General features: G+C 33.2%; 6 protein-coding genes and 2 long non-coding RNA genes across 14 annotated transcripts in view; 4 read left to right on the top strand and 4 right to left on the bottom strand.

The window, feature by feature from the left end:
* Positions 1-9,417, top strand: part of LOC105668813 (uncharacterized) — a 122,945-nt gene extending 113,528 nt beyond the window's left edge. For 3 of the 5 annotated variants that reach the window (XR_010888978.1, XR_010888979.1, XR_001100173.2), the window contains one exon: positions 3,478-7,399. This is a non-coding gene — a long non-coding RNA (uncharacterized lncRNA). Of the gene's footprint in view, positions 1-3,477; positions 7,400-8,032 lie in introns of those variants that run through there. The other 2 variants (XR_010888977.1, XR_010888980.1) reach the window with 2 other exon arrangements.
* A 130-nt stretch (positions 9,418-9,547) lies between these two features.
* On the bottom strand, positions 9,548-13,375 carry LOC105668766 (uncharacterized). 2 transcript variants are annotated; one of them, XM_067350993.1, is made up of 10 exons: positions 13,056-13,375; positions 12,852-12,917; positions 12,631-12,775; positions 12,317-12,550; positions 12,092-12,238; positions 11,821-11,929; positions 11,583-11,741; positions 11,310-11,509; positions 10,765-10,828; positions 9,548-10,687 (listed from the first exon to the last, which is right to left on the bottom strand). In XM_067350993.1, the coding sequence occupies exons 1-10, from the start codon at positions 13,112-13,114 to the stop codon at positions 10,554-10,556; spliced, it is 1,317 nt and encodes a 438-aa protein (XP_067207094.1). In that variant the 5' UTR covers positions 13,115-13,375; the 3' UTR covers positions 9,548-10,553. The 2 variants fall into 2 exon arrangements, with proteins under 2 accessions (XP_067207094.1, XP_067207093.1); XM_067350992.1 differs by having other exon boundaries at positions 13,102-13,372.
* A 142-nt stretch (positions 13,376-13,517) lies between these two features.
* On the top strand, positions 13,518-14,808 carry LOC105668767 (uncharacterized). Its single transcript, XR_001100167.2, has 4 exons — positions 13,518-13,804; positions 13,896-14,057; positions 14,130-14,234; positions 14,344-14,808. It is a non-coding gene; the product is annotated as an uncharacterized lncRNA (long non-coding RNA).
* A 251-nt stretch (positions 14,809-15,059) lies between these two features.
* Positions 15,060-17,421, bottom strand: LOC136998407 (SAP domain-containing ribonucleoprotein). 2 transcript variants are annotated; one of them, XM_067350997.1, is made up of 7 exons: positions 17,181-17,421; positions 16,442-16,538; positions 16,292-16,353; positions 15,916-16,152; positions 15,642-15,770; positions 15,464-15,535; positions 15,060-15,344 (listed from the first exon to the last, which is right to left on the bottom strand). In XM_067350997.1, exons 1-7 carry the CDS (start codon positions 17,277-17,279, stop codon positions 15,243-15,245), a joined length of 798 nt encoding a protein of 265 aa, XP_067207098.1. In that variant the 5' UTR covers positions 17,280-17,421; the 3' UTR covers positions 15,060-15,242. The 2 variants fall into 2 exon arrangements, with proteins under 2 accessions (XP_067207098.1, XP_067207099.1); XM_067350998.1 differs by having other exon boundaries at positions 17,229-17,418.
* A 359-nt stretch (positions 17,422-17,780) lies between these two features.
* On the top strand, positions 17,781-19,073 carry Ufc1 (Ubiquitin-fold modifier conjugating enzyme 1). The gene is made up of 4 exons (XM_012361303.2): positions 17,781-17,975; positions 18,200-18,331; positions 18,508-18,675; positions 18,816-19,073. The coding sequence occupies exons 1-4, from the start codon at positions 17,853-17,855 to the stop codon at positions 18,897-18,899; spliced, it is 507 nt and encodes a 168-aa protein (XP_012216726.2). The 5' UTR covers positions 17,781-17,852; the 3' UTR covers positions 18,900-19,073.
* On the bottom strand, positions 18,945-20,557 carry LOC105668762 (arginine-hydroxylase NDUFAF5, mitochondrial). Its single transcript, XM_012361297.2, has 3 exons — positions 19,733-20,557; positions 19,454-19,638; positions 18,945-19,360 (listed from the first exon to the last, which is right to left on the bottom strand). The coding sequence occupies exons 1-3, from the start codon at positions 20,335-20,337 to the stop codon at positions 19,071-19,073; spliced, it is 1,080 nt and encodes a 359-aa protein (XP_012216720.2). The 5' UTR covers positions 20,338-20,557; the 3' UTR covers positions 18,945-19,070.
* A 358-nt stretch (positions 20,558-20,915) lies between these two features.
* Positions 20,916-23,040, top strand: RpL7A (ribosomal protein L7A). The gene is made up of 6 exons (XM_012361302.2): positions 20,916-21,076; positions 21,588-21,702; positions 21,799-21,948; positions 22,046-22,266; positions 22,484-22,606; positions 22,802-23,040. Exons 1-6 carry the CDS (start codon positions 21,062-21,064, stop codon positions 22,982-22,984), a joined length of 807 nt encoding a protein of 268 aa, XP_012216725.2. The 5' UTR covers positions 20,916-21,061; the 3' UTR covers positions 22,985-23,040.
* Positions 23,032-27,000, bottom strand: Vps53 (vacuolar protein sorting 53). Its single transcript, XM_012361294.2, has 13 exons — positions 26,866-27,000; positions 26,126-26,526; positions 25,927-26,047; positions 25,707-25,843; positions 25,190-25,619; positions 24,757-25,103; positions 24,521-24,673; positions 24,323-24,448; positions 24,149-24,227; positions 23,879-24,027; positions 23,635-23,800; positions 23,409-23,555; positions 23,032-23,332 (listed from the first exon to the last, which is right to left on the bottom strand). Exons 1-13 carry the CDS (start codon positions 26,950-26,952, stop codon positions 23,171-23,173), a joined length of 2,505 nt encoding a protein of 834 aa, XP_012216717.1. The 5' UTR covers positions 26,953-27,000; the 3' UTR covers positions 23,032-23,170.
* Positions 27,001-27,020: the final 20 nt, after the last annotated feature.

The following is a 27,020-nucleotide window of genomic DNA, read 5'->3' as shown; positions in this document are numbered from 1 at the left end:
TTCGCGCATACATCAATTATCGATGACACGACGACACGAGTCCGCCGCCCCGGGGCATAGCCTCGCGATGGGAAACGCCGTCGTCACGGTGCATCGCCGCACCGCGCACTACATCATCCGCGCCGCTTTCCCGAATCCTCAGCGCTCGATATTAGTATCTCGCAGTAATTCGCGCTAGCTTCGACCGCCGAAGACGTGTTGACGCGTTAAGATATCGCTCATATATTGGGATTAACCTCGTTACAGCAGCGCGTTGCATCATGATATTTGTGGTATTCGTGACTTATTGCAATAATATTTGGAAAGAGGGATCGTTTGCACAAGCGCGCGAAGAATTTTGAACGATAAATTTGCTAGAGAAAGAACAGAAATAAAAATTTATCTTTTTTTTTTTTTCTTGAACTTATTATATATGCATTTACACGTATAAGTAGTAAAAAATAGAAAGGAAAACGGAAGAGGAAAAAGTTGAATAATTTAATAGAAGCGTTACTTTTCTCATGAAGTGCATCAACATCTCGAAAGAGTAACTATACTTTTAAAAAATACATTTTGCTTAATATTTAGCTCGCTTGCTTGTATATAAAAATAATAAGAAGAAATATCTAAAGAATAGTGCGATTGGATTCAGTTTTAGTGTTGAATGTACATGATACAGAGACTTTTCGATTACGTTATCGGAATGGGCTGAAGTTATCACCGCAAACTTCCTGGTTCTTATAAATTTTTCACGTTATCGAATGCATAGTGAGTTTAGAATGTAATAATCGATTTTTTTTTTAATTCTTTTCTGTATAATGCTCTTTTTATTTCCACCGATTAATTTCAGCTGTTTTAAAATGATAGATTACGATCGACGTGAAAGGTTTATTAAATCACAAGTGTTTGATCCTTTTTAATGAAAGAGTGCATTTTTTTTTATCGCTCACCATCCGCCAGTTCGCACGTGGTCTAACGAATCAGGTGGCGCGTGTACACCACCCCTTAGAATGTACAGTGACAGGGAGTCGAGATCCCCTCGGATTACCCGAAACCGATGAAAAGCCCATTAGCTCAAGTAGAAATCAAGCCGGCGTGACTAAAAACGCGTTTAATGGCCGCCGGCGCGCGGCACGGCACGGCACGGCACGGCGGTCTTTTCGTTGTCGAGTCATTAAGAGCCAATCTCTCGCAAGGCTCCTATTAATCATGCGCCATCGGAACGCCGGCAGCTTCTACGATCGTTTCCGCGAGCGTACGCATACCTCGCCGCGAATTAATGATCGGTTATGTCGGTACGTGTTATTACGCTACGAGTTGGGGCTCGAGTTGCCGGGATACTTAATCGTCAACTGCATCGCGGTTAAATTTCGGTAACATAACTACCATCAAGGAGATCAAGATGATCCCGATAAATGAAGCGCGTAATTAGTCATCTCAAGGCAAGATCCACTTTATTTTTCATTTATAACAAACAGAAATGATGTATGGGAAAATATGATCGAACATAAAATTTAATATAAAGCACGTTCACGATTGATTTTTTAAATTATTATCTTATGTATAATATTACACAAATTATTTTCAAAATATATATATATATACAAACTGTATTCTGATTAAAATCAGAATATTTCCAGTGCGCCGATAATTCGATGCTTTTCTTTCGAGCATCGCGAAAAATATTAGAGTTATAAGAATTCTGTATCGTGAATAAAGAATCGATATATTTCGATACTGTCAGCATGTCTTAGGCATCGATATTTTCGAGGATGTTTTATACGGTTTGGCGCACGAATACGACCGCTCATATAAATAGAGTAAAAGCAGCTTAACTTAATATTAAGTTAACCGGCCGGATATAATTCGAAAGGGAAATACGACGGGAAATATACAGTTAAGAGAAGCGATATTATCAGAAGGAAATAGAGAACATCCAGCCGGATAAAAGTGGCATAAATCTGCTGAATCGAGATATCGAGACTGTCGAGTAGCGAGGTCGTTATCCGACTCTTTATTTCCTGGTAGATTTTAGAAACCTTTAAACTTGGAACACTCTTTTCAATTAATTTGTAGACTACTATCTTCTTTTTCGCGTCTTACATTTCATCTTAATTAATACAGTTTTCGGACCCGCGCTGTTAATTCACTGATTCATCTTGCCATTTAAGGCGAATCTGTATATTTGTTTAATTTTCTTATTACATATATTTAATTCAAAGGATATTCATTTAACACTCTGTTACGTTCTATTTTATATTTATTGTAGAGCATGATACAGGAAAGAATAAAAAAATTGATTATTACATTCTAAACTTACCATGCAGAGCTTTCGATAGCGTGAAAAATTTATAAGAACCAGGAAGTTTGCGACGATAACTCCAGCCCATTCCGATAGCGTAATCGAAAAGTCTCTGTATCGTGTACATTTAACACTAAAACTGAATCCAATCGCATGTTTATATCGAATGCGCTCTTCTCCCGTTATAAAAACAAAGCTCCGTATCAGATATTCAGCGCCGAGTATGGCGATACGAGTATGACGACGAGAAAACGAGCTAGAATCACTCCGAGGTGTGTCTTGAAAGATATCCGTATGTGCGTCTTCACACGTGCCAGAACATTGTAGGGTACTCACAAAACGCATTATCCACTTCCTCTCTGCGGCACAGATGATATCGCTACGTAAAAACAATTCCCAGCGTTGGTCTCGGCTCGGTATTGGTCGGAGGCAGCCGGCGATGCTCTCCGGCAACTGAGAAATCCCTCGTTTCCTCCGAAACGAGGGTTCAAATAAAGTCGCACGCGCCCCTTTTTTACGACTGATATACATTAGGTCGGTCGTTAGTATCACCGTGTGTGATCGGGCTCTCTCGGCTTACCCCATATACATTGAGCCGCTCGAAACATCTTCGAGGATATCCGACGCACCTGGCGAACCGCTTCGCAGGGTCGTTCTCTTCGTAGTCGTCAGAGGTAACGGAGATCCCGGAGATCCCGATAGGATAGAACCAGCCTCGTATTTACGTGATTCTGAACCCGAGTGCGAAAAAATTTCAGAAAGCGTTACAGTAGCATTAAGATGATATTCTTTTCAAACAAAAACGTGGAACAGTATAAATGAGAGAAATTTTTTTAATACCACGATAAGATTTGCTTATTTTATATAAATAAATATTTTTACACAAATTTCTATAATATAATGTAAATAATGCAATTAAAAGTCTTGTGTTTATGTCGCGTTTATGTATTTCTTAAAAAGAAATAGATGCTCTATTTTCGACTAAGTTTTTTTAATTAGATATATATTTTATTTCTCATTTTCTTGGTATAAAAATATATAATTAGATATAAAAATTGTTACTATTTTAGACGGACACTTCAAATCATGTTAAAAACTGCAATGTTTTTCTTTCTAAAATAAAAAAGGGAAATTATTTTCGGTCTTGTGTTATATTATATTTTCTATTAACATCTTTGTAACAATTTATGTTTCAGAACTTAAATCCAATTCCAGATTTTCAACAGACAGCGGTACAGCACTGAATGGAACTATAAGGGTGGTTGCAGGGCATCAAGGGTCGAAGAGTGATGCCCCGCATGACCGTGCCCCGTACGTAAAGTGGACGAAATTAATCGCGCAATAAAAGCCGACGGCCAGGCACTAACATGTTTTAGTGCACTCCAAATTCCGGAAAATATATCGTTCACACCTGTGAGACAAGCAAGAGGTGAAGTCAGGACGTTAAGGTCAGCTTTATTAGCCTGCCAGTTTCTCCGAACTCAATTTCCCGAGACGATAAAATTAACTTCTCATTTAAAAAAAAAAAGTATATAGCACGTGAAAATGTTGTAATTAAAATTGTAAGTTTATTTAATTTTCTCTGAAATTGTCTGAAGAAATGTCCAAGTACGATAATAAAACAATATTGCACGAGAAAAATGTGCAGTATTTTTACAGGAAAGAGATCGAATTTCAAATAATAATATTATTAACAAAAACAATAATAATAATGATAACATTTTCTAAATTTAGTAATTACTATATATTATTAATAATTATGTTATCCAAGACACAAATTATTTATCAGCAGTTATTCGATAGAAATATGTGGACTTGCAGATGAGCAATCAGTGTATCATTTGCGTATCTCGCCATTATTGTGCGACAGCGCGCGTCACGTGGAGCCTCCAAATTCGAAAAGAAACACACTACATAGCATCGATTTTTTTCAAGGAGCTCGAAAAAAGAGCGAAATTCAACGGCCGTGTGCAAGCGGGCAGCAACCGCACGATAACACGGCATTCCTCTGTGAGAGGCCAGTAATTAAGACCTCAACTGGTCCCAAGAGGCCTTCCTCTCATTCCGGACGAACGTCGTCCCCTTATATCTTATCGCGTGGCGCGCTCGACTGCTCGATGTGCCTCGTGGCTTATTTCTATGGGCGCCCGAGAGAAACATGTTCGTTCTCAAGAAGTGTCCAAGATGTATAGCGCAATATTTCTTTTTTTAAGTAGCTATACTTGTTTCTCTTTTCTAAGATAAACTTCAAACTTGGAAACGTTGACCTTCCGGCCGTGTAGAGACTGGAAATCATTGATGATCAATTATTTTTTACGCACATGTTTTCGGATCTCAGTTTCTTATTATTGACATAATTCTCAGTTATTAATTGCTATCAAACCACAAGTAAAACTATTCGAGATATACGAAGAACAATTTTTTTCTGAAACTTTTATAAAATTTTCTGTGCAGCTTTCAGTCATCACGGTCGTCTTCTAAAACTTATATTTTTGCGCAAACGTACTCAAAATTTATACCTGCGTATTTCTTTCTTCCTGTTTTATGAAATAAATTACAAAAATATTACAAAATGCAAGAAATTTTTTAAGAATTTAATAAACTAAATTAAAATAATTAGATCTTTTTAGATCTCTACATAAATACAGTTTAATGAAATTTATCAACAGCTCTTTCTCTTGCAGCAGTAAAATAACAACAAGCAGATATCAAAGAAACATCTCTCTCAATCTTGAGTTAAATATTGATCAAAAGAATCGTTTCTAAACTCCACTCGTTTTTAAATGCTATCCTGCTAATTTGCAACTACTGATGCAATCCTCCGTTAATTAGCAGCGCCAATCATCTTATTATACGCCCGAGCTGTGCGCATATGGTCGAAAATCGGGAATATGGCGCATTATCCTCGTCTCGATCGTACGTAACGCTGATAAACGCGGGTCCAATGAAAACGAGCGCGCGGACGATCGCTGCCGACCGCGGTAATAGACAGTTTACATTCGGCAATCCCAGCGAACAGCGAAACATTTACCGTGGCGGTAACCGATCGTTACATTCGCCATACGTTTCCCGATACCCAACACAGTCCTCTCATGAGTTACTGAATCCACAATCAGCGCGAGAGAGCATGAGGGCATGAGCTTTTGCGGTCGCGTCACGATGCAGTCTCGAAAAAATTGCATTCCGAAATTTAATTGTTACATATCGAAGGTATTACCAGAATATCAATATGCCTTAAATATTCCTTGCAACGGAACAACTTTTCCGAAATAAAAAAGGCAATATAATGGAAAAATCATTCATTTAAGATAAAATAAAACGTTGGAAACCTTAATTTGGAAATAAAAGGAAAAAATATATCAGAGAAACTAGTTAAACATATATGATGTAATTAAATATATTTTAATTTGAAACTTGATATCCGAAATAGATTTAAATGAAGTAAAGAATGAAATTGAGTACTGAAATTAACGTAAAATTTTAAAAAGTTAATCGGAAATGTGTCAGTTTTCCAAGATTAAGTTCGAAAATTAAAATCACAATATAATTTATTACTCCAATAATATGATCTATACGTGAATGAATAATATAACATTTCAAAAATTTGCAATCTTGAAATTAAAGAAGAAACTGTAACAAATATTGTAACTGTAACACCACATTACGCTAATTATACGATGCTGTTTTTTACTCTATGCCTTTCGTAGCTCCTGAAAAAAAGTTTTCAAGTTATTTTTCTTTCAGTATAGAGTTTCGAGATCTTTAAATTCGTGATTCCTCAAAACGCCACTTTTATTCATCACAGTTCTCTCAGGAACCAAACTTTTCGATTACATTTAGGTGCACAAAAAAGATCGTACGTGTTCGATACCGCGCGCTCAAAAGGTTCTTTCTTAAAAATCGGGTATTGATGCGCCAACCGCAACCACGATAGAAGTGCACGGCCAAAGCACGAGCTCACCTGAATTAGAATTTTCGGTTTACCCCTCGGCCGATGGGGCGCAAGTTCCAGTGGGGCTATCATCAATGGGGAGAGGGCAGGTGAGCCGTCTCGGTTGTGCATGCATGCATGAAGTGCGGCAGATCCCACTGCGCTTCAGATGCATCCGTGCGCGATTAATACACTCGAAGATGCGGGATGGGTTCGTTATTTTGATAGCATCCTCACACATCGCATTCACGGCGCCGTCCACGCGGCACCATTGCCGTGTCAAATTGAGTTAAGACACCGTAAGCTCTGACGTGAATGCCGAAGTTTTCTCGTTGCCGGATGGTCGGAATCGCAATAATAAATTGCAGTTAAACAGTTAAAAAGAGGGAGGGAGGGGAGGCGGTGGGGGCTGCGCAGCAGTCGGATTCTGCAGAAGAGCGTTAAAATCAACTATGTTAAAATCGCTTTGCAAATCAAGTGCACGTTGCAGAAAGTTACAAGAGTTTGCAGAAATTTTCATAATTATCGTATTGTATTACGTAAGAGCCTGCCTGAGGAAATCTTCAGCAAAATCTGATATTTTCTTCGATCTTTGCTTCCTAGTTATTTTACTGCATTTTTCTTCATTTGCATTAAATACGTATTGTTTTGCATTTGTTCATTTTTATATGGTTTAAAAAAATCTGATTATAGCTTCAAGATACATATTTTCGTTCATAGTTTATTATTATTGTTGTCGTGTGTCATGTAGTTGGAAATTTTTGAAATTGCTATCTAAAGATTGATTTTGATTTTGCAGAAAATTTACGTACAATATCAAACATTAATGTTTGACTTTCGGCTTTTTTTCACGCGCATTTTGCCTTTGACATTTTATTGAATGATGACCCAGCATCAAAAGGACATTCTACTCTGCTCGCGTTTCAAATTTGCAACTAACTTTTTGCAGTTTATAATAAAATGTTTGTTGCATATATTGTATAACAGGTACCGAATTACATACTTAAGCTTTCCACGAAGGTACATTTCACCAGATAAACCACGGCTCCGCACCGCACCGGCGTGGTTTAACACAAAAGGCAGCATAAACTTTCGGAGTGAGGTACGTATAAATGCGAAGAAGCAGCGGCTACTGATGTTGTGTGCGCGCAGAAAGAAAACTAAAGGACTAAGCATCCGCCGCCCTTAGCTATCATTTCGAGCATGTAATGCATCCGCGCACCTACATGCAGTTCCACCCTCCGCGCACGAGTGCACGCCTTCTTTTCTCCCCGCGGCAGCTTTCACGGCCCCGTGAACCCTTTCGAGCGTGTGACGATCGCGAACGATAGCACACATACCGAAATATTTTGACCGCACAATCCACCGCACGTTCTTTATTCGTGGAGTGAACTATTCTAAACTTTCGATCGATAAACCGAGAAGCATTGACGAGAATTGGGAAATTTTTAAAAATAGGTGACTTAGAATTTCAGAAAGTATAATTTACGTAGTCAAGTTTTTACATATGAATTAATTTAATTTTAAAATATAAGATTAAACAAATGTACGATAAATGTACAAAGTTAGATAAATCTCTTTTCTCGTACAACGATGGCACGCGATAACACAGAAACGTTAAGAATTCGTTAGATTGTTGCAAAAAAGAACTTGCCGTTGAAAAATCCGTTTGTACGTTATAAAGGACGGAAGTTTCGTTGCCAGCAATTTTTGCACGAGAGTTGCGCGAAATTACGAGAAACTTAGGGCCGGTAGTTGCACGCGAACAACACGCAAACTCCCTAAACTGACTAACATACGCTGTACTTTCATGCCGCCAGCGGGTGCCGCATCGCAAACGGCAAAACTAGACGCAACACACAACACCAACCACCGTCGCCTCTCTTTGGCATTACTTCGAGCATGTAATGGAGCTCGCCAGGTCGACGAGAACCAAAAGGTGCATCCTTTCCGGACAAATACCACCGTGATACCAGCAGCAACGCAAGAACAAATATTTGATGGAACGAACGATGTATAAATCTCTACTGAAAACAACGCTAAAAGGCATCGCCAGCGACTGCGTGAAATTATATTATAATTTTATTTAGAAATGAAAAGGATTGCATATGAAATCAACTACGAGAGAACATCACAAGAGTTTTTAGAATTATTATGATTATAATGTTCAAAGCGCTCTTGTTTTTAATTTGCATTTATTTGAAATAGTAAAAATTAATTTCATTTTTTAGTTCAACTAACTAAACTAAAATTAATTAATTTATTTGATATAAACTTCAATCTTAATTATATCGTATTTCTTAATTGCATATTGTTGATTTTATCGCTAAAGATTTTATTGCTCAAAAATGAAAATTGTAGAGCGAAAATCTATTATTTTATATTTATATTTTACTTATTTAGAGAAATGTAAAAAAAAGTGATCTTCGTGTATATTACTTTTCGTGTTCATGAGCAGTATCTATAACTTTTCGCAATACTATTTCCTTTGATACATACAATATATATTTATTTAAAAAGAAACAAAATTTTTGAAAATGTAGCATTCGCAATTTTTATCATATTACATCTCATTATCCTAATTTATAAATATGTGTAAAATACTTTACTTTATTACATAAATTCCACTCTATTGACGGCACATATGTATATTTAAAAAGTTAATAGGGGGTGCGCAGCATGCGCATCATTTTGCAATAAATCTTGCGTAATAAAAAGGCCGCATCGTGTTTGCATTTTCAGTAAATGCACATTTCTGATGAAAACGCAAATATCTCCCTCACGATTAATTAACGAATTGAAATGTGACGATTATAAAAGATACATACACTTTCTATAATGCGAAAGCTTTTAACGTTTTCGCATTCGAAGCACAAAATATATCATCAAATGTAGCTTTGCCAAAAAAAGTATGTCAGTGCTGTGAAAAATTAGCGGACAACGAGGGAAGTTAACGATAAAACCGGGAACGGTGCTTTTCCTATTTTTCATGGTTGTTCGACAGCGCTTTTTGCTGACATGAAAGAAACCGCTCGTGCACACGATCTTCCACGCTAATTAACGTATTCTTTGCGGATGCTTAAAGATTAAATGTTAATTAGTCCTACTTGTACGGCAACATAAGTGCGTGAAACATTTGCTATTGTCACATCGAATGAGAAATGTTAAAAGTTATCATACTCTTATATCAGAAAATATAAATTGAATATCCTTTAACTGTACACTTCCGTGATATAGTAAAACGAAAAAATGTTGTTTAAAAAAAATTTTAAGTGATATTGCAAATGCAATTGCTTCTTTAAAAATTTTTTTTTAATTTATAAAATTTAATTTAAAAAAAAAAAAAAAAAAAAAAAAAAAAAATTAAATATTTTGCATTCTTTCGATTTTTGCAATAATTTATTTTCTTCGGTATTGCACGATGAAACAATCTTCATCCAATTACGGGTTGAACTGTTCATCCGCGAATACACACGTGAGGGCGAAATTACACGAGAAACGCAGACGTTACATTTAGCAAATTTGACAAATCCTTGCTTGCTCACCGATCATTAAGCTGAGTTGACATAATAAGCGCAGCCGCCGGCTGTCGGTCGAACAACGGAATGTTTTCATTTCCGCCGCATTTGACCGTTTATTCGCGTCCTCGTATAATTCACACGAATAACACTTCTAATTTATCAACTGAACGATCCAATGCGCTGGCCATTACAATAAAACATCGTGTTAATAAGTCAAATGTGTTATTTAATGAAATATTTAGATCAAATTATACAAAATAATAAACGCACATATAATACTATTCAGTAGACATTACTTTACGATTAAATATATTTAGCAGTTTAGTTATCACAGTGAATAGTAATGTCTAAAAATATAATAATTGTAATACATTAATAATTCGCAGTTATATTCGCAAAAATAGTGAGATTTTAATAAAGAAAGATATGAATAGATCGCATAATATGAAAAGATATGCCTTATGCAATGACATATGATTAATCATTTCTGATATTAAAACTTGATATTGTATAATTAATTTCAAATCGATTTCAGTATGACCGGTTTCAACCATTTTCTCTACATTACAAGGCAAGTATCTTATAATCTCAAATACATAGTATATTTGTTATTAATAATTTAATCGTGCCTTTTGAAGAATGATTAAAATACCAAACATAATTATTAATAACTTAAAAAATTGATAATTATTTATGTTACAATAATGACCAAGTTACTACTTAAAATTTATGTAACATAAATAATCATTAAGCTAGCAATGTTACATTTTTTGCAACAAAATTAATGAGCACTTATATATGTGATAGCTTGAAAAAGGCATTATTGGCAATCATCATCTGTTTCTTCTTTTTCACATTCCATATTTTCATCTTTATCTTTATTCTTACACTTGCATTTTTTATGTTTTTTGCTTAGATGATACGTATCACCACCAGCATCACCTCCAGCAGGATCTAATATATATAATAACAATCATATTATTACTAAAAATATATTACAAATAGCTAGTTTTTATTTTCCTCAACCTTACCATTTTCTTGTACCAATGTTGTTTGCTTCTTTTCTGAATGTTTTAACCTCTTAGGTGAAGTATCCTATAACAAGAAGAAAAATCTACTATAAATATATGAATATATTTAAATATATTTGTAATATCATGTAGAAAATTATTTAAAGCATTAAAAAATAAACATTAATAAATAAAATGTACATTTTATTCATTTTTATGTCTTAGAACTTTATATCATAACATTTGGTAGGCTTAGAAGTTTATTTCGATGCGTTAAAATCTAATATTTTAGAATTCTAAATCATTTCTTCGTTTAAATTATAAGATTTCAATGCATCACGGTAAAATGTACATTTTAAAGTTCTAACCTAATCTAACAAATGTTATAATATAACGTCATAAGCCATAAAAATAAATAAAATATATATTTTAACATTTCACGTCATTTTTTTTTGTTTAAAATATAAAATTTTAATGCATTGCAATAAAGGAATAACAATAAAATATTTGTGTGTATAAATAAAAAAAAGTACAAATAATAAGAAAACCTAGAGTATATATAATACCTCGCAAATTCGTTCGATGCGCTCTTGCTGCTCTTTTTTTAGTTTAGTTTCTGCTCTACCGCTTATTCCAAACTTGTAGAACGGTCCCATAAAATTAATAGAGCCGCCAAATAAGAAAAATGGCAGTGATATTATACATGCGCACAAACTCAAAAAAAGGATAATTACAACAGGGAACTTTTGTAAAAAGTTTAGTTTACCTGTAAAACATGACATAATTATAATTAATAATTCGATGTTTTGTTCTGTTATTGATATGCAAGATTTACTCACTGGTAGCATTGTCTATAAATTCAGATATGACAGTCCCAAGGTAGGAGAAAGGTTGAAAAATAGTTGTACAGAGAAAATGCGTCAACGCAAATGCTGGTGTTACTTGCAATCTCGGATTAGTCATGATTGTTTGATAGTATTTTTCACAATCGTTTGTAGCTGAAATCGATAATCATTTGCAAACAATGCACATTAAAATCTCGAATGCATCTAATATTTCTAATAAAAAGATACTCACAGGAAAATGATGCAACCATCTTATCCCAAAAATTCATTTTATGCGGTTGGCAAGCAATTGGCATTTCTGTAAATTGTGCTTGTGCTGCCATTAATTTAATTTCTGCTTCCTACAAAATAAAGCAATCTTTAAAATAAAATGTAATTGTCCATCGTAATCATCTAGTTTAAAAGCTAAATATATATATATATATGAATTTTTAATGCATGGTAAATATATTTTGAATATAAACAAGGTAGCAAAATATATAATATAATAATATGCAAATTACCTGTATAAGTCGCCACCATGTTATAAAAAAACTCATTATAAATATAACATCAAACATTAGAAAAACAATTAAACCTCGTGACCATCTTTGCCTTCTCAGAATCATAAAACTAGCTATAACAGTAAAGGAGATTATTGTTATATCCCACTGTAACAATTAAAAAGATTAGGTTAGATTGATATTTATATTTAATGTCGCACATAGATAATATTAGATTATTCTTACATGTTCTTTTATGAGGAAAAGACAATGTATCAAATATTCTGATAGTAAATTGAAATAGTGAGATGCTTCAGTCATATAGTGACATGCCGAATATTGAGATTGACTTATCACACTAGCAAGGATTCTATCAACCTCCCTTATTGAGCCTTGATTGTTTACAAAGTTTTGAAGATACTCAAATTGTGCAGAGGATGCTTCTATACTGAGTGTTCCAATTAATCTGTCATCAATTTTCTGTAAGTAATTTCTTAATTTAAAATTCTATTATATAAATACAAATTTATATGCTATTTTCAATCATATAGCAAACTTACCTGTATGACAAGATTTGATAACAATACAGCGATCAAGCGTTTATAAAATATAGCGTCCTGAGTATTTCGTTCATCCGTTTCTTTACAGCTGTATGGCTGTACAATTACAGAAGACTGATCATTCTTACTTGTCTCTCTTATTAAACTAAAATACAAGAGGATAAAAGCATGTCAATCTGTTTAAAATTACTATTATATGTTTTATATAAGAAAATATGTACCTAGGTGAGTTTATTTCTGTGGATCCGTAGAAGAAAGAGTGAATATTTTTGAGCTCGTCTGTAGATCTAAAGTAAAAATATGTTTACATGTAGCATAATTCTTATAACTATTTGTAATAAATAGCAGTATTTGATAAAGAGATATTTATTTAAAGACAAGCAAGTAATAATACAAATACGATTTTAAATCAATTATGTATTTACATTTCGACATATTTCTGTTTGGCGGCAATTATGTCAGAATACTCACGGTGTGACATCATCGATATTCACTTCGTCGTCGCAATAAATACTTGAGAAAAATGCACAGAGATGCAAGACGATGCATATTGATGATTTTAAGATCTGCATGTCGGTGTGCCAGATGTTTATATTTTTCTCAAAGATATTGGTTTTTCATGAGAAAAATACAACACTGTCAAAACATATTACATAAATAATTATGTTGAAAAATACATGCCGGCGCGAGAAAACTGGAGAAAACGTGATTATTGTTTAGAACGTTATCCAACTCATCAAAATAAAATATCCTGTTACAATCTAGTTCTCTTGAATATCGTTCAACCAGGGAGAAACCTGAGAGGGGCCACGCTGCCGTTTTTCGTAAGACGCTTTTTCTAGGCCGTACACTAGCGGCCATCCATTTTACAGTCTGCCTGGAACTACATGGCCACATCCATTTTCCGGAATGGTAAAAGAGCCCTGGTTGGTTCATGTCCGTGTTACATCCACAATTTATTGAACAGAAATACGTCTCGCATATAGATATAATTTATATAGATACAATTTACAACATATAGATATAGATAATTTATAATACCACCTGTGGAAAGTAAGCGGGCAATATAAGAATATTACATATCAAGAGACACGGTAGTGTCTCGCACCAAGTTCACACGCAACGCGATATAGTTTATATCACGGGTTGCAGTGATATACCGGAATTCCCTCCAGTGAGTATAACAGAAAAAACAGAATAAATACAAAATAATAATATAAATAACAATATAAATATTCCTGTTATAAGCAAACTCTAATTTAAAGTTAACAGAAACGAGGAAGAAACAATCAGCACAGCAAATTTTTTTCAAGAAATGAGACGTCTGTTAGCTTTGAAGAGAGTATAGGAACGCAAGCCGTCATTACATTGCCATGTGCTTCGAGTAAGTGCTAAATGGCATGAGCATTATACATAAAGCAACACAGGTATGGCAAACCATGGTTTTCTGATATACCAGAGGTCAAAATATTTTCAACATCATTCAAATTTTTTTCAAGATATGGCAATTTGAATTATAAATTCAAAACTGATGATAAGCAAGAGTCTTATGAGACATTGTCAGAATCTTCATCTGCTTCAGAACCAATTGAGCAACGTATGAAGTAAGTATAATAATAAAATTTGAATTAGTTATATGATTGTCGCATTTTGTTTACGCTTACAGCGTGCAATCTTTATAATAAAAAGTGCTGATATTTTATGAATTTTCAGAAATTTACAAATAACTTCAAAGAACCTTTAAATAGTATTATATAAATAAACCTATTATACCTCACATGACGATACTGAAATGTACATGAAGAAACAGCAGATAATGCATTAAATATATGACTTATCATGTCACATGATAGGTCATAGTATGTAAAAAAACTTTTATAAATAATATGTGTTATATATCACCCTTTTTTCATATGAATATAAGCATTGTGTCTCTAGCTCCTTTTGAGCTATTTAATACAGTATAAGAAACTTCAAATATAATAAGATCATATAACAAAAAAACATTTATATACTAAGACTGAAAAAATCTCAGTATACAAAGTACAAAATACATATTCTTTATATAATAACCTATTGCTTGTGTATACTACAGCTTGATTAAAAATAAGAAAATTTAAGTAAAGAAATATATAACTTAAATTGTCATACACGAAATAAATATTGCTTAATAAAATAGTTCATTGGTTACTCAATATATATAATACTTTCCTCCATCTTATAATTTACTATTCTTTTATTCTAAATTCTGAAATGTTAAATTTAGTTCAAGTTAATAATAATTCATTATTACTAATAGCTGTTGCATATGTACGAGTTTATTAGTGTAATACATCCATTTATACTTTTCTAAAATCTATTTTTTGCTTATTTTTATAAGAAACTTTAATACGAAAAGATTATATAAAAAAAAAGAAAAGAACAAAAAAGAAAGTAAAACATTCACACTTTAATACTGAAAAGATCATGGTCATACAAAGTACAAAGTCTTTATATAATTCTTTATATAATGATTCATTGTCCTTTGTGTATACAATAGCTTTATTGAAAATAAGAAAACTTAAATAAAGAATTATAATCTAGATCGTCGTTTTAGTATATAACACCGAATATCATTTAACAATCTTAACTTTATTGTAAGATGCTTTAGTCTCGACAGACTTTTCTTCACCAAATCTGGCTTTCCTTTTTTCCAATCGTTCAGCTAATTCGGCCTAAAAAGAAATTCAATGATGGACCCAGTTATAAAGAAAGATAAACATACGTAAGAAAAATGAACACATAGGCAAATCTTCTAAGCAAATGTATTTACAAAAACTATCAATTATTTTACCTTTTCCATTAAATTAGACACAGAGGACCCAAATCTTTCAGCACGTTTCTTCAATGTCTCGTAAGTAGTATGCTACAAAGAATAAATTACATAAAATAATACCATAATTATAAATTAATTGTAAACCATTAAATTAATGTTTTGCATTAAATTGTAGAATAAACAATGAACTTCTTACCACTGGTGTCTTTATGGATGCAGCTGATTTGTTATTTTGATTGTTTATATTAAATCGGGCTAACCTAGCTTCCTTTTTCGCTGCATCCGACAATGGCACTCCAAATTTTTTAGCCCTCATCTCCAATCTCTGTTAAAAAATTAACACAAATATATTATTGTTACAATATTTTTACTATATTGCTCAAATAAATTCTATTAAATTCAAATTAATTTTATTACTTGATCTACATGCTAGCAGAAGAAAATAAAAAAATTATATCATTTTTAATTACCTCTTTTGTGCTAAGCTCTGATAATTTAATAATCTTTTTTTCTGGTGGTCCAGATTCAGGTATTTTGACATTATTTTCATTCTTTTCTACTTGATCATTCTTAATTTCCTCAAGTACAGGTTTGCGATTCAACACTATTTTTTTTGCATTAGCATTGTTACTGTCAATGGACAGCTTTCTTTTTTCAGTAATTTCCTGAGAATCTGGTTTGCTTGATAATTCTTCTATTTCTTCATCCTGTAATTAATCCAAGCCATAATAAAGTAATAGTTAAAAAAATAGTTATTAATATACATGTAATAGTTTAATATATTTGTCAAATTCTATCATCAAATCTATTTTCATTAATACCACATTACATCTGCATGGTACTTACACCAAGTACTTCATCTTCATCTAAAATTTCTTCTGTTGTTTCGTCTAAGGACAATGCAGAATCTACAAAGTATAAAAAACTCTTTCATAAATATATATACCTAAATAATATTTTTGCAAATAAAGAAATAAAAAAAGAGTGAAAACAAACCTCCATGAATTGCCAACTGAAGTCTTTCTACAAGTTCGTTTTTATTGCCTGTAGTGGTGAGTCCTCTTTGCTTTAGTTCAATTCTAAGGTCAGCCACCTGATAAAATACCATATTTTAATACAAAAATAAAGATAAAATCTTAAACTTATAGAATCATGCAATACCATTATTTTTTCAACAAATACTAAAATAAAGATATTTATATTTTATCTATTAATTGTCATATTCTTATTCAATATATTATACATTATGCAGATAATCGTTGTAAATTAAGCAAAACTTTTTGAAACAAATCCATTTTACAATTTCAAAAAAATGATTATTTTTTAGATGTTAGCATTAAATACTGCGTTAGCATAACCCATTACTTTGAATGACTATGCTTCTATATCTCTGTATCTTCTGTATCTCTCAACAATACAATATTTATATTAAAACCTCATTATTATGCTTAATGTAGATGAGCAATACTTATATCAAATTTAATTGCTCTGGTTAAGAAATGTTAAAGACTCTAAAAAGTTATCTTTTAACTGAAAGCATGGTTGGTAATTAAAATTTCACAGCTTAAGAAAGAAAATATTGTAGTTCATGATAAAAAAAATTAGTGTGCGTTAACTAGATTAATAAAATAGAGGTTTGTAAATAGTAGCGCAAGTAAATACGATGAAATAATCGAATGACGCCAAGACAGATGACTTTTCAAGCTCGAAAAAAAATTGTTGGTTAGGACAGTACCGATGTCGCGAATTCCACTGCACGTACGGATCGATTCGCGACGCTCACCTTCATTTTTGACAGTTCGGTCAGACCTTTTTCATATGACGAGTCAGCCATAGCGTATTTATTGTATTTCTTTTGAATTGTAACCGCTATTAATGAACTAACATCTCATCACTAAGATTTTCTCACATTAATTCTACAACGGCACAACAAACCAGTTTGCACCAGTTTAGCACCGTTCTCAAGAATGCAACACGCAATCAAAGGCACCAATAGGCAACCATTCAACAGGCAACCAAACCCTAGCTAGTGCCTCCCGCTTTTTCGGAAATAATAGGATGCAGCGAATGATAATTGGTTACCGCATTTCTTCTATCCAATCCAAAGACCACAGATTAATGTATTGGGAAATTAAAGCAAATATGCATTAATACACAAGGAAAAATGCGAGGACGATATCATAAAATATTTAAAAAATATGATTAATTATACAGAAATATTATAATATATTATTATATATATATGTATTAATAGGGAGCTTGCTGCTTGCGTCTCAAATCTGGCGTCACTGCTAGTCACTGCACAGTCTGATGCTGGTTTATGTTGACAGCATTGATGTTACAAGGTTATGGTATATGAAAGTTATAACCTACAAATGTGGAACTGTAACTACTGCAAGGTATCAAAATGGTCGATGAATCTACAAAGAAAACCTTAAGTAACATTCCGTTATTACAAACGAAAGCCGGACCCAGAGATAAGGATTTATGGGTGCAGAGGCTGAAAGAAGAATATCAAGCTCTTATTAAGGTAAAGTTATTGATACGAAATTCTTTTCTTTGCAAGGTTATGCACGTCAGCTCCATATGGACAGTTCAATTTTTTGTTGTTAAATTAAACTTTTAAGGGATTACTGATTGAAAATTAATTTATTATTATGATAAGTAGTTAACAAGCATATCAAAATAAGTTTTCTATAATATAAATATTGCTATTAATGTATAAGCTTGACCATATCTGTTTATCTTTTACAGTATGTCAAAAATAATAAAGAAGCAGACAATGATTGGTTTCGACTCGAATCAAATAAGGAAGGTACTCGATGGTTTGGGAAGTGCTGGTACATTCACAATTTTCTAAAGTATGAATTTGGAATAGAATTTGATGTAAGTAATATTTTACTTCCAAATTTTTTTTTGTATTTTACTTAAATAAAGAAAAGTTACATTCTCTACAAAGTTTTGTTTAAATAACATGATTTTAAAATTAATTCTAAAATTATAGAATTATTAAAGTAATTTTGTATCAAAAAATTTAACAATGTTTATTTTTATAATACTAGATTCCTGTTACGTATCCTACAACAGCACCTGAAATTGCTTTACCAGAATTAGATGGCAAAACAGCAAAGATGTACAGGGGTGGTAAGATCTGCCTGACTGATCATTTCAAACCATTGTGGGCTCGCAATGTTCCTAAGTTTGGCATCGCTCATGCAATGGCTCTTGGTGTAAGTTAAATATTTAATACATAAAATTATAAGATTTAAAAATTTGGGTAAAATAAATATTTTTATACTTGGATAAAAAAATTAAAAAATTTTCTATTAAAATAATATTCATAAATTCTAAAAACCTATTTTTTATATAGTTGGGGCCATGGTTGGCAGTTGAGATTCCAGAGCTTATAGAAAAAGGCATTGTAATTCACAAGGATGAGGAAAAAAAGTCATGAATATTTTGTGAAAGCAGTGTACAGAATAACAAAAACAAAATGCGATTGTTGATAAATGATAAGTTATTTTGTATATCTATTATTTGAAAGAGAATTTATACAATATATTAAGTTTTACATATGATAGAAAGTATTTACACACATTCAACGCGATCAATAAATACTATAAATTTACTTATCGTCATCACCTAATGTTATTTTTTTACTACTCTTGATTATTTTGTCAAGTTTGTACAAATCTTTGAGCGATACTTCTCCCGTGCCTCTCTTGAGGGGTTTTGGTTGAGACGCGTCTGGTTTCCATCCCAACATATATATTATCTGAAATGTAGCAGGAACGAATGCAGTGTTGTCTTCCCTAGTTTTTCCATAGAGCTCTTTGTATATAGATGCGGCTGCAATCAACGTATCTCTTGAAAGATGCAAATTACGATTTCTAGCTGCATTATTCTCAGCCATTCCTAGATAAACAAAAATTTCACATGGAAAATATAATTTATCTGTTAAATAATAATTCTTATCTAAACATTTTTCTCATTTGTAATATAGCTTACCTTTTAAATCCCACATAAGCTCGAACATACTTGGGTAACCAATGACTATCTCGTCAGTGTCAATGGTCAACATGGTAAAATTTGCTCTTGTTAACAGAGATCCAATGTCCCTTATTTCCGCAAATGGTGAAATATGCGGCGAGATTCCACCGTGTCTCTCGAGTTCAGCTAATTGTAAGGAACTTCTACATTATCAGAATGAACATCAGAAATAATAAAGGCAAGTAGAAACAAAATAATCAAAAATCCTTAATTTGGTTCTAGCAATTTGGCTTTTACCTTAATTCGTAAAGCGTATCACCGCCAAACACAGCTGCCAGGAAGACACCATCATTCTTCAAACTGCTATTAATACGCTTGAAACATCCAGGAAGATCATTGACCCAGTGAAGACTTAGACAACTGATTACCATGTCAAAACTGTTGGGTTCAAAAGACAGATTCTCCTCGTCGATGACTTCCTTTTTGACCTTCACTCCCTCTGTGGTTTCAGCTTGTTGCAGGAAGCTTGGACTCATATCAGCCAACACCAATTCTTCTATGGAATCGTTAAAGACTCGTTTAGATACGTGACCACGACCGCATCCCAGATCAAGGGCCTTGTTAAACTTTCGTTTGATGTCAAATATCCTGTCAGACAACCTATCGCCTACTTCGTCCTTCAAATAGTCATAGAGATGCACATCAACATCCTTAGCGGCGCGTTCACGTTGCAATAATTTTGCGTTCCTGTCGAACACATTCATCGGACTGTCTGGTGGTAAAGCGGACATCAACGCGCTGTTACATCCATTATTGGGAATATATCTAGGCTTCAATAAGTTTGTTTTGCCATATAAAATATATGTCCGATTTGCTCCACGAAACACAATCTTTGGTATCATTTTTGCGAGTGCACACTGATATTAGTTAATACTTTTTTTTCAATTTTCTATTTTAATTTTTAAAGAAAATTTTGAAATAATATCCTAGCCGGTAGCATTTCATATCGTCATGATTACGGAACTCTATCAAAATATCCAGTATTGACAACATAACCACAATACTAATAGAGAGAAACCTGAGAGGGGCCACGCTGCCGTTTTTCGTACGACGCTTTTACTAGGCCGCACACTAGCGGCGCGTACATCCATTTTACAGCCTGCCTGGAACTACATGGCCACATCTATTTTCCGGGATGGTAAAAGAGTCCTGGTTGGTTCATGTCCGTGTTACATTCATTTTCCGGAATGGTAAAAAAGAGATGCGAACATGAGCTCCGTGCAGCATGAGGCAACGTGAGGAGCAGGGCCGTGGCCCCTCTCAGGTTTCTCTCTGGTACTAAACGGCACCACATGATTTTAGATTCTTCAAGATCTAATAATTAGTTCCATTTTCAAAAGTCAATCACGTTTTTTTAACGTGGTCATAATTTATATCGACTTGGCTCTCTTATATTTTATAATCAATGACCATATGCGTCAAAATGGCGCCTTTACTTCGGCAGCGCTGCCTCGTGGAACTTTCTTTACGTTGTTAACGGAGCTGTACTTCGCGTCTGTTTAGCGAAGTACTGCATCTTATATTCCATAAAATTTTAAGAAATCCTTTGGATTTCTATCTAAAAAGATGGTTCAGAAAAAGGTAAGATCACTAAATCACTCCACATAAGTAGTATTTTTATTAAATAATGTTATTAACAATGAATATTGACACTCAAAGTTTCGGCATGTTCTCATCATATAACCCAAAAATATATTTTTATTGCACGTGTAATCTGATTTTGTAGCGTTTACGGTAATTAAATAAAACAGCGAAGACAATGCTTTGGCTTTCGTTGGCAAATATTAAACAATTTTCATTAATTTGACATCATAGTTTGAACATAACCTAATAATATAAGAGAGTAATTTTATGTTTTAAAATCATGGCGAAAACAATTAGCGTGGATCCATTAGTGAACTTTATTTAAATTTGATGTAATTACATTTTTTTGTAAAAAAATAAGTTGAATTTTTACAAGACGTTTAAAATGAAAAAAATTGAGTAGCATATTTATATAGTAATCTTAATTTATTTCCTGTATTTTGTTATTATTATTATTTATTATTTTACGATAAAAATTAAATCTATTATATTCTAACTTTAAATATAGCCAAAGAAGAAGGTAGGCAAGAAAGTAGCTGCCGCGCCGTTGGCAGTCAAGAAGGTTGAGCCCAAAAAGGTGACTAATCCACTTTTCGAAAAACGGACACGTAACTTTGGCATTGGTAAGTTAAAATAATTTAACTAGTTTATAATTAATTTAATAATAATTAAAGCAAACAAGTTACATGTATATAACATAAAGTCTGGTTAAAATTTAGGCCAGGACATTCAGCCTGCTCGTGATCTTAGCCGCTTTGTAAGATGGCCTAAGTATATTCGTATCCAGCGTCAAAGGGCTGTGTTGCAAAAGAGATTAAAAGTACCACCAACGATTAACCAGTTTACTCAAACTTTGGACAAGCAAACTGGTAATTTTTATAAGTATATATTTGCGAAATTTAAAGAAATGTTTCTCACATAAATACATATAGCAAAATCTAATATAATATTTTTATATTATTGTAGCTACACAGTTGTTTAAGGTATTGGAGAAATATCGACCTGAATCAACAGCCATGAAAAAGGCGAGATTGAAGGCAAGAGCTGAACAGAAGATCGCCAAGAAGGAAGATACACCAACAAAAAGACCAAATGTTGTTCGCAGTGGCACCAATACAGTAACCACATTGGTGGAGCAAAAGAAAGCTCAACTTGTTGTTATCGCGCATGATGTTGATCCTATTGAGGTTAGTTAACTTATTATTTTTAGTATCACATTTATTTTATGTTAAACTTCTATTTTATATAACTATGATGTTGAATTTCTTCACCTGAAGACAAAAATATTTGCAATATATTTTTGTTCATAAGATGACACATGACTTCTGAGGGACTTTTAAATTTGCGCATTTTTACATACCAAAAAAGTAATATATTAATTTAATTTATTTTTTATTGATGCAGATCGTATTATTCCTTCCTGCTTTGTGCCGTAAGATGGGTGTACCATACTGTATTGTCAAAGGCAAGGCACGCTTGGGACGTCTGGTTAGACGTAAGACCTGCTCAGCAGTTGCTCTCACACAGGTATATCAAGTTATATTCAAATCTTACATTGGAATCAGCTTTTATAATTTGAATTTATATAATTCTATGATGAATAAGCCAATCCCATGATAAATCATGATATTATATTAAAACTTTATCTGATCCATATTATACAAAAGTTCAATTCTTCCATTTCTATTTTGATTTTATTAAATTATATATCTGTTATTTTAGGTGGATTCTGGTGATAGAGCTAACTTTGCAAAGATCGTCGAAGCTATCAAGACGAACTTTAATGATCGATATGATGAAATTAGGCGTCATTGGGGTGGTGGTATATTGGGAAGTAAATCTGCAGCGAGAATAGCAAAACTGGAGAAGGCTAAAGCCAAGGAACTCGCTCAGAAACAAGGTTAATATCGCTTCCCATATTTGATAACAGATTACATCAAAAAAATAAAAGATAAAGTTGATTCGGGTCTGTATTTATTTGACAGTGTCCCTACATCTATTTCTTTTTCCAGTTTGTATAAAGGTTTTTATTATATTTTAATCTAAAATAAGACTTTCTAAATTAAATATATACAATTACAATGAATGTTTTTAAATTCTTTTGGTGAGCTTTTCTAGTTTCTTAATGCTTCTTCCAGCTTTATGTTCTGGGCTGTTGTGCACTACGTGACTCTTCGTAGTGCCCGCAGTATCCGTGCTTTCAGGTTGTTTAAATTGCTCGATCAATAGAACTTGCTCAGTCTTTTTCAATCCCTAAAATATCGATTTTATTAGATATTTGTCAGATTATAAAAATATAATGAGTCATTATTTTGCGTACAAAAGCTACCTTCATATCTAGAATTTTTTGGAATTCTGAGAATAGTAAATCGGGCAAACACTTTCTGCACTGTGTCACAAAGTAACTGGGTGATTCCGTTGGAGACATCACAATTTTTAATATCATTTCGGCATTTACCATTCCTTTTATCACAACCTACATGATAAATGAGACATATTAAGTATGTATTAAAATATTTATCCGTATTATCTATTGTTACATATTGTTCAAATACCTTAGTATACGTTGCTGGAGCTTTTCTTTGTACTTGATAGCCCGTCGATGGAAGATCTAACAAAGCTGTTTTTAACATATGGACATCTAACAATAGTTGTTCCGCGCCGACAGTGTTCAATGGTTTGCATTTGAATAATTGTTGTACTAATTTTGGTATAAAAGAGCTGAGAAACAAATAATAGAACATAAAAAACTTTGAAAAGAATTTAATGTAATTCATGTCATGAATGTATGATAAATACCTGGCAAACTTCACGCAGAGTTGTGTGAAGTATTTTCTACAAGAAGACAGTCTATCTCGAATGGTGGGTATTGTTTGCCGAAGATGCGCTATTATAGTATTAACATAATTACTTTGGTCACCCACGACTTCCACAGAACTCCATTGTACCTAACAAAAAAATTATTAATATTTATTATAAAATATATTATATTTGAATTATTTTAATATAAATACTTTATGATATAATTGTAATTATGTTCCATCGACAATCAATTTGTTTGCAATTTACCTTTGTCATTGCAGTCAAGGCGGATTCACAGGCTGTTTCTAAATCTTGAACTAACAACTGGATACAATTGGAAATTACGCTAAAACAAATTGCGCGAATTAATTACTTAATCTCAAACAATATTTTCTTTAAGAAATAGGTCAGATATATCGCATAAATTAAAAGAACACATACTTATGGAACATATCCTGTTCTTGGGATAACTTGATTTTGTCGGAATAACATTTGTCCGTCTTGTCACGAAGCTTCTTTTCTAATTGCTGTGTCGTTTCTAAACAATATTCTGCTGTTGTTAAGATACTGAAAGATATATTTTTATAATTGTTTATTATTTCAGAATAAAAATGTGAAGAATTAATGACAAATACATACCAACATATACGAGATTGCTCCTCTTTGCTATATCTGGCAGTTTCTCCTTCTTTCAAAAAGCTCTGAAAGTGTTGAATAAAGCCAGACGTTGGCAGATCTGGGAAGTCGCGAGTAATACTGCTCATGCGTGTGCTAATTCCTGCACTACCACTTCTATAATACAGTTGCATTAAAGTACAATACATAAATCCTTTACTTATGCTGATTAAATACACTGAATTATAATTTGGACTCACTTAGGTAAGTTATTCTGCAAGATTTTGAGTGCGTATTCCCGTAGATACTTTTGAAAAGTCTCAGCAAGGCTCAGCATAATTAATCCAGTGCTAAGTTGCGTACATTGCAGCATACATTTTTTATAAAATACAAACAGATCAGCGCATGAGCTCAAGACACTGCTTGGACCTTCAATGCCGTCGAATTCTTTAGCGCCTGGCGGTTGCGCTTTGGAATCGGACACAAACTTATCCATTAGATCCGCCAAATTACGATCCAAACTTTCTATATAAATATTCAGGTATGGTTCGAAACATCTTCCTATGAGATTTGCAAATGGAGACAACCTTGGTTTTTCATTTTCAATCTAGACGCACAAAAAATATAAAAATATAAATGTACGTAAAATACAGAAATAGATGCATACAAGATGTGTACAAGTAACTTTGGTACCTTTTCATTTTCTTCTTCAAAAGGATTTCCCGGAATTTTTTCGGCCACTTCATCATTGATTATCGTATTCTTGACATCAATAGACTCCAAAGTACTGCCGATAAAACGCTTTGCTAGAAGTGACTCGAAGTTACTGGTCCTCTGAATTGCGTAAAGCAACAACTTTACGTCTATTTCTCCACGCCTTTTGTTCATTAATTTCGCAAGGTCTTCACGCGTAACGTGACAGAACTGTACAGCTATTCGCTCGGAAACCTCCCAATCTTGGGGAAAGATTGTGCCAAACTTCGACTCGAAGTCGAGTAAGTGTTTCTTGATCCACGCGTATCTTCGATCTATTTTATCCAACCAAGCAAAATCTTGATTCTCATCGAACAAAACTGCATATTCTTGCAATTGAATATTTACAAACCAGACGAGCAGATCTTTCCTACAGATAAATATATTTGAAATATTATCTAATATCATTATTAACAATGTGTGTTATAAACATCACACGCATATCTAACATACATACTTCACTTTAGGATCTAATACTGATAATACCAAACATCCTTCTGTCAATTGATTGAAATGCTTTGGATTTTGCCCTGAGAAAGCTTGTTTGAAATCCGCCGTAATCTGCTGGGCCAACTCAACATGAATCTGATGTACCTTTTATCAGACAGATGAGAATAGACATTTAAAAAAATAAGTATTTGAAATGTGATAATCAAAAATATAATTTGCATTCTTACCTGATCAGATAATTCCTTCACTTGTGGTATATCAATGTAATTGCTAAAGTGTTGCATCACTTCCATCACTGCTTGCAGTGGTAGAATAATCTCTCCATATTGTTTCTTCTGAGTTAAAACTCTACAGGAGTACAAAAAAATATATGATAAATTTATAATTCATAACGATACTTAAGTAATTTTTTAATATGATACGTACTTTAGATTATCCACTCCTTCCACAAGCATGTGCAAATGATTCAATGCTGTTATCGAGGCAGTGAGATTCCTCTTGGCAAAATCCAATTGCTTGATGTCCCTTGTGATTTCTTTAACCACTTCCTCTGATTGTTCCGCTTTGTCTTTTATGTCTTTTATTTGGACAAATAATTGTCTTATCACCTTTTGCGCATCTTCTAATGCTGCTCTACCGTCTTGACCAACATTTGTCTGGCCATGTACGACTGATCTTATTTCTCTATCAATATCATATATTTTAAGTTCCATTTGGTTTACTGTATCATCAATGTTTGATAAAGATTGTTCAGTAGGAAATAGAGAATTTATGTAATCCACCACATTGAGATTAGGCTGATCCAATGGATCGGTACTAGGTAAAACCTGACAGTAAGAAAAGACAGTGTTAGAATTACAGTTTCATAAAATAAATATAGAAATATATATACATTTCAAATGCAAATATAATTAGCCACAACAAATGGCACGTATGGAAGAAATTGATGATCTATGAAGGAACTGGTGCTAAAAAAAAAAATAAATGTAGAAAGAGAAACATTTTATTAAACATAAACATTTTACATTTGTATAGAAACAGTGAGCTACTCATCGCGAAAGATCCAATCTGAATGAATGTTTAAAGATATTAATGAAAAAAAGTATCGCGATTATAACAAGCTGTCATCGAATGACAATTTAACAACAAATTCACGGTGACCTTACCTTTTCGATTACACTCTGCACACTTGGTGGGAATGTATAGACCGTCGAGCGCAGTTCCTCTACATCATCTTCTTCGTGGTTCTCCATTGTGCTGGGAAACAAATATGAGTGTGCTTCACGTGAACATTGTGCTACAGTACGCTACACTGATCCGT

The sequence above is a fragment of the Linepithema humile genome, chromosome 3, assembly GCF_040581485.1.
Source record: "Linepithema humile isolate Giens D197 chromosome 3, Lhum_UNIL_v1.0, whole genome shotgun sequence".
NCBI classification, from domain to species: Eukaryota; Metazoa; Arthropoda; class Insecta; order Hymenoptera; family Formicidae; genus Linepithema; species Linepithema humile.
Note: the sequence above shows the minus strand (reverse complement) of the source record. Positions and strands in the feature narration are given on the sequence as shown.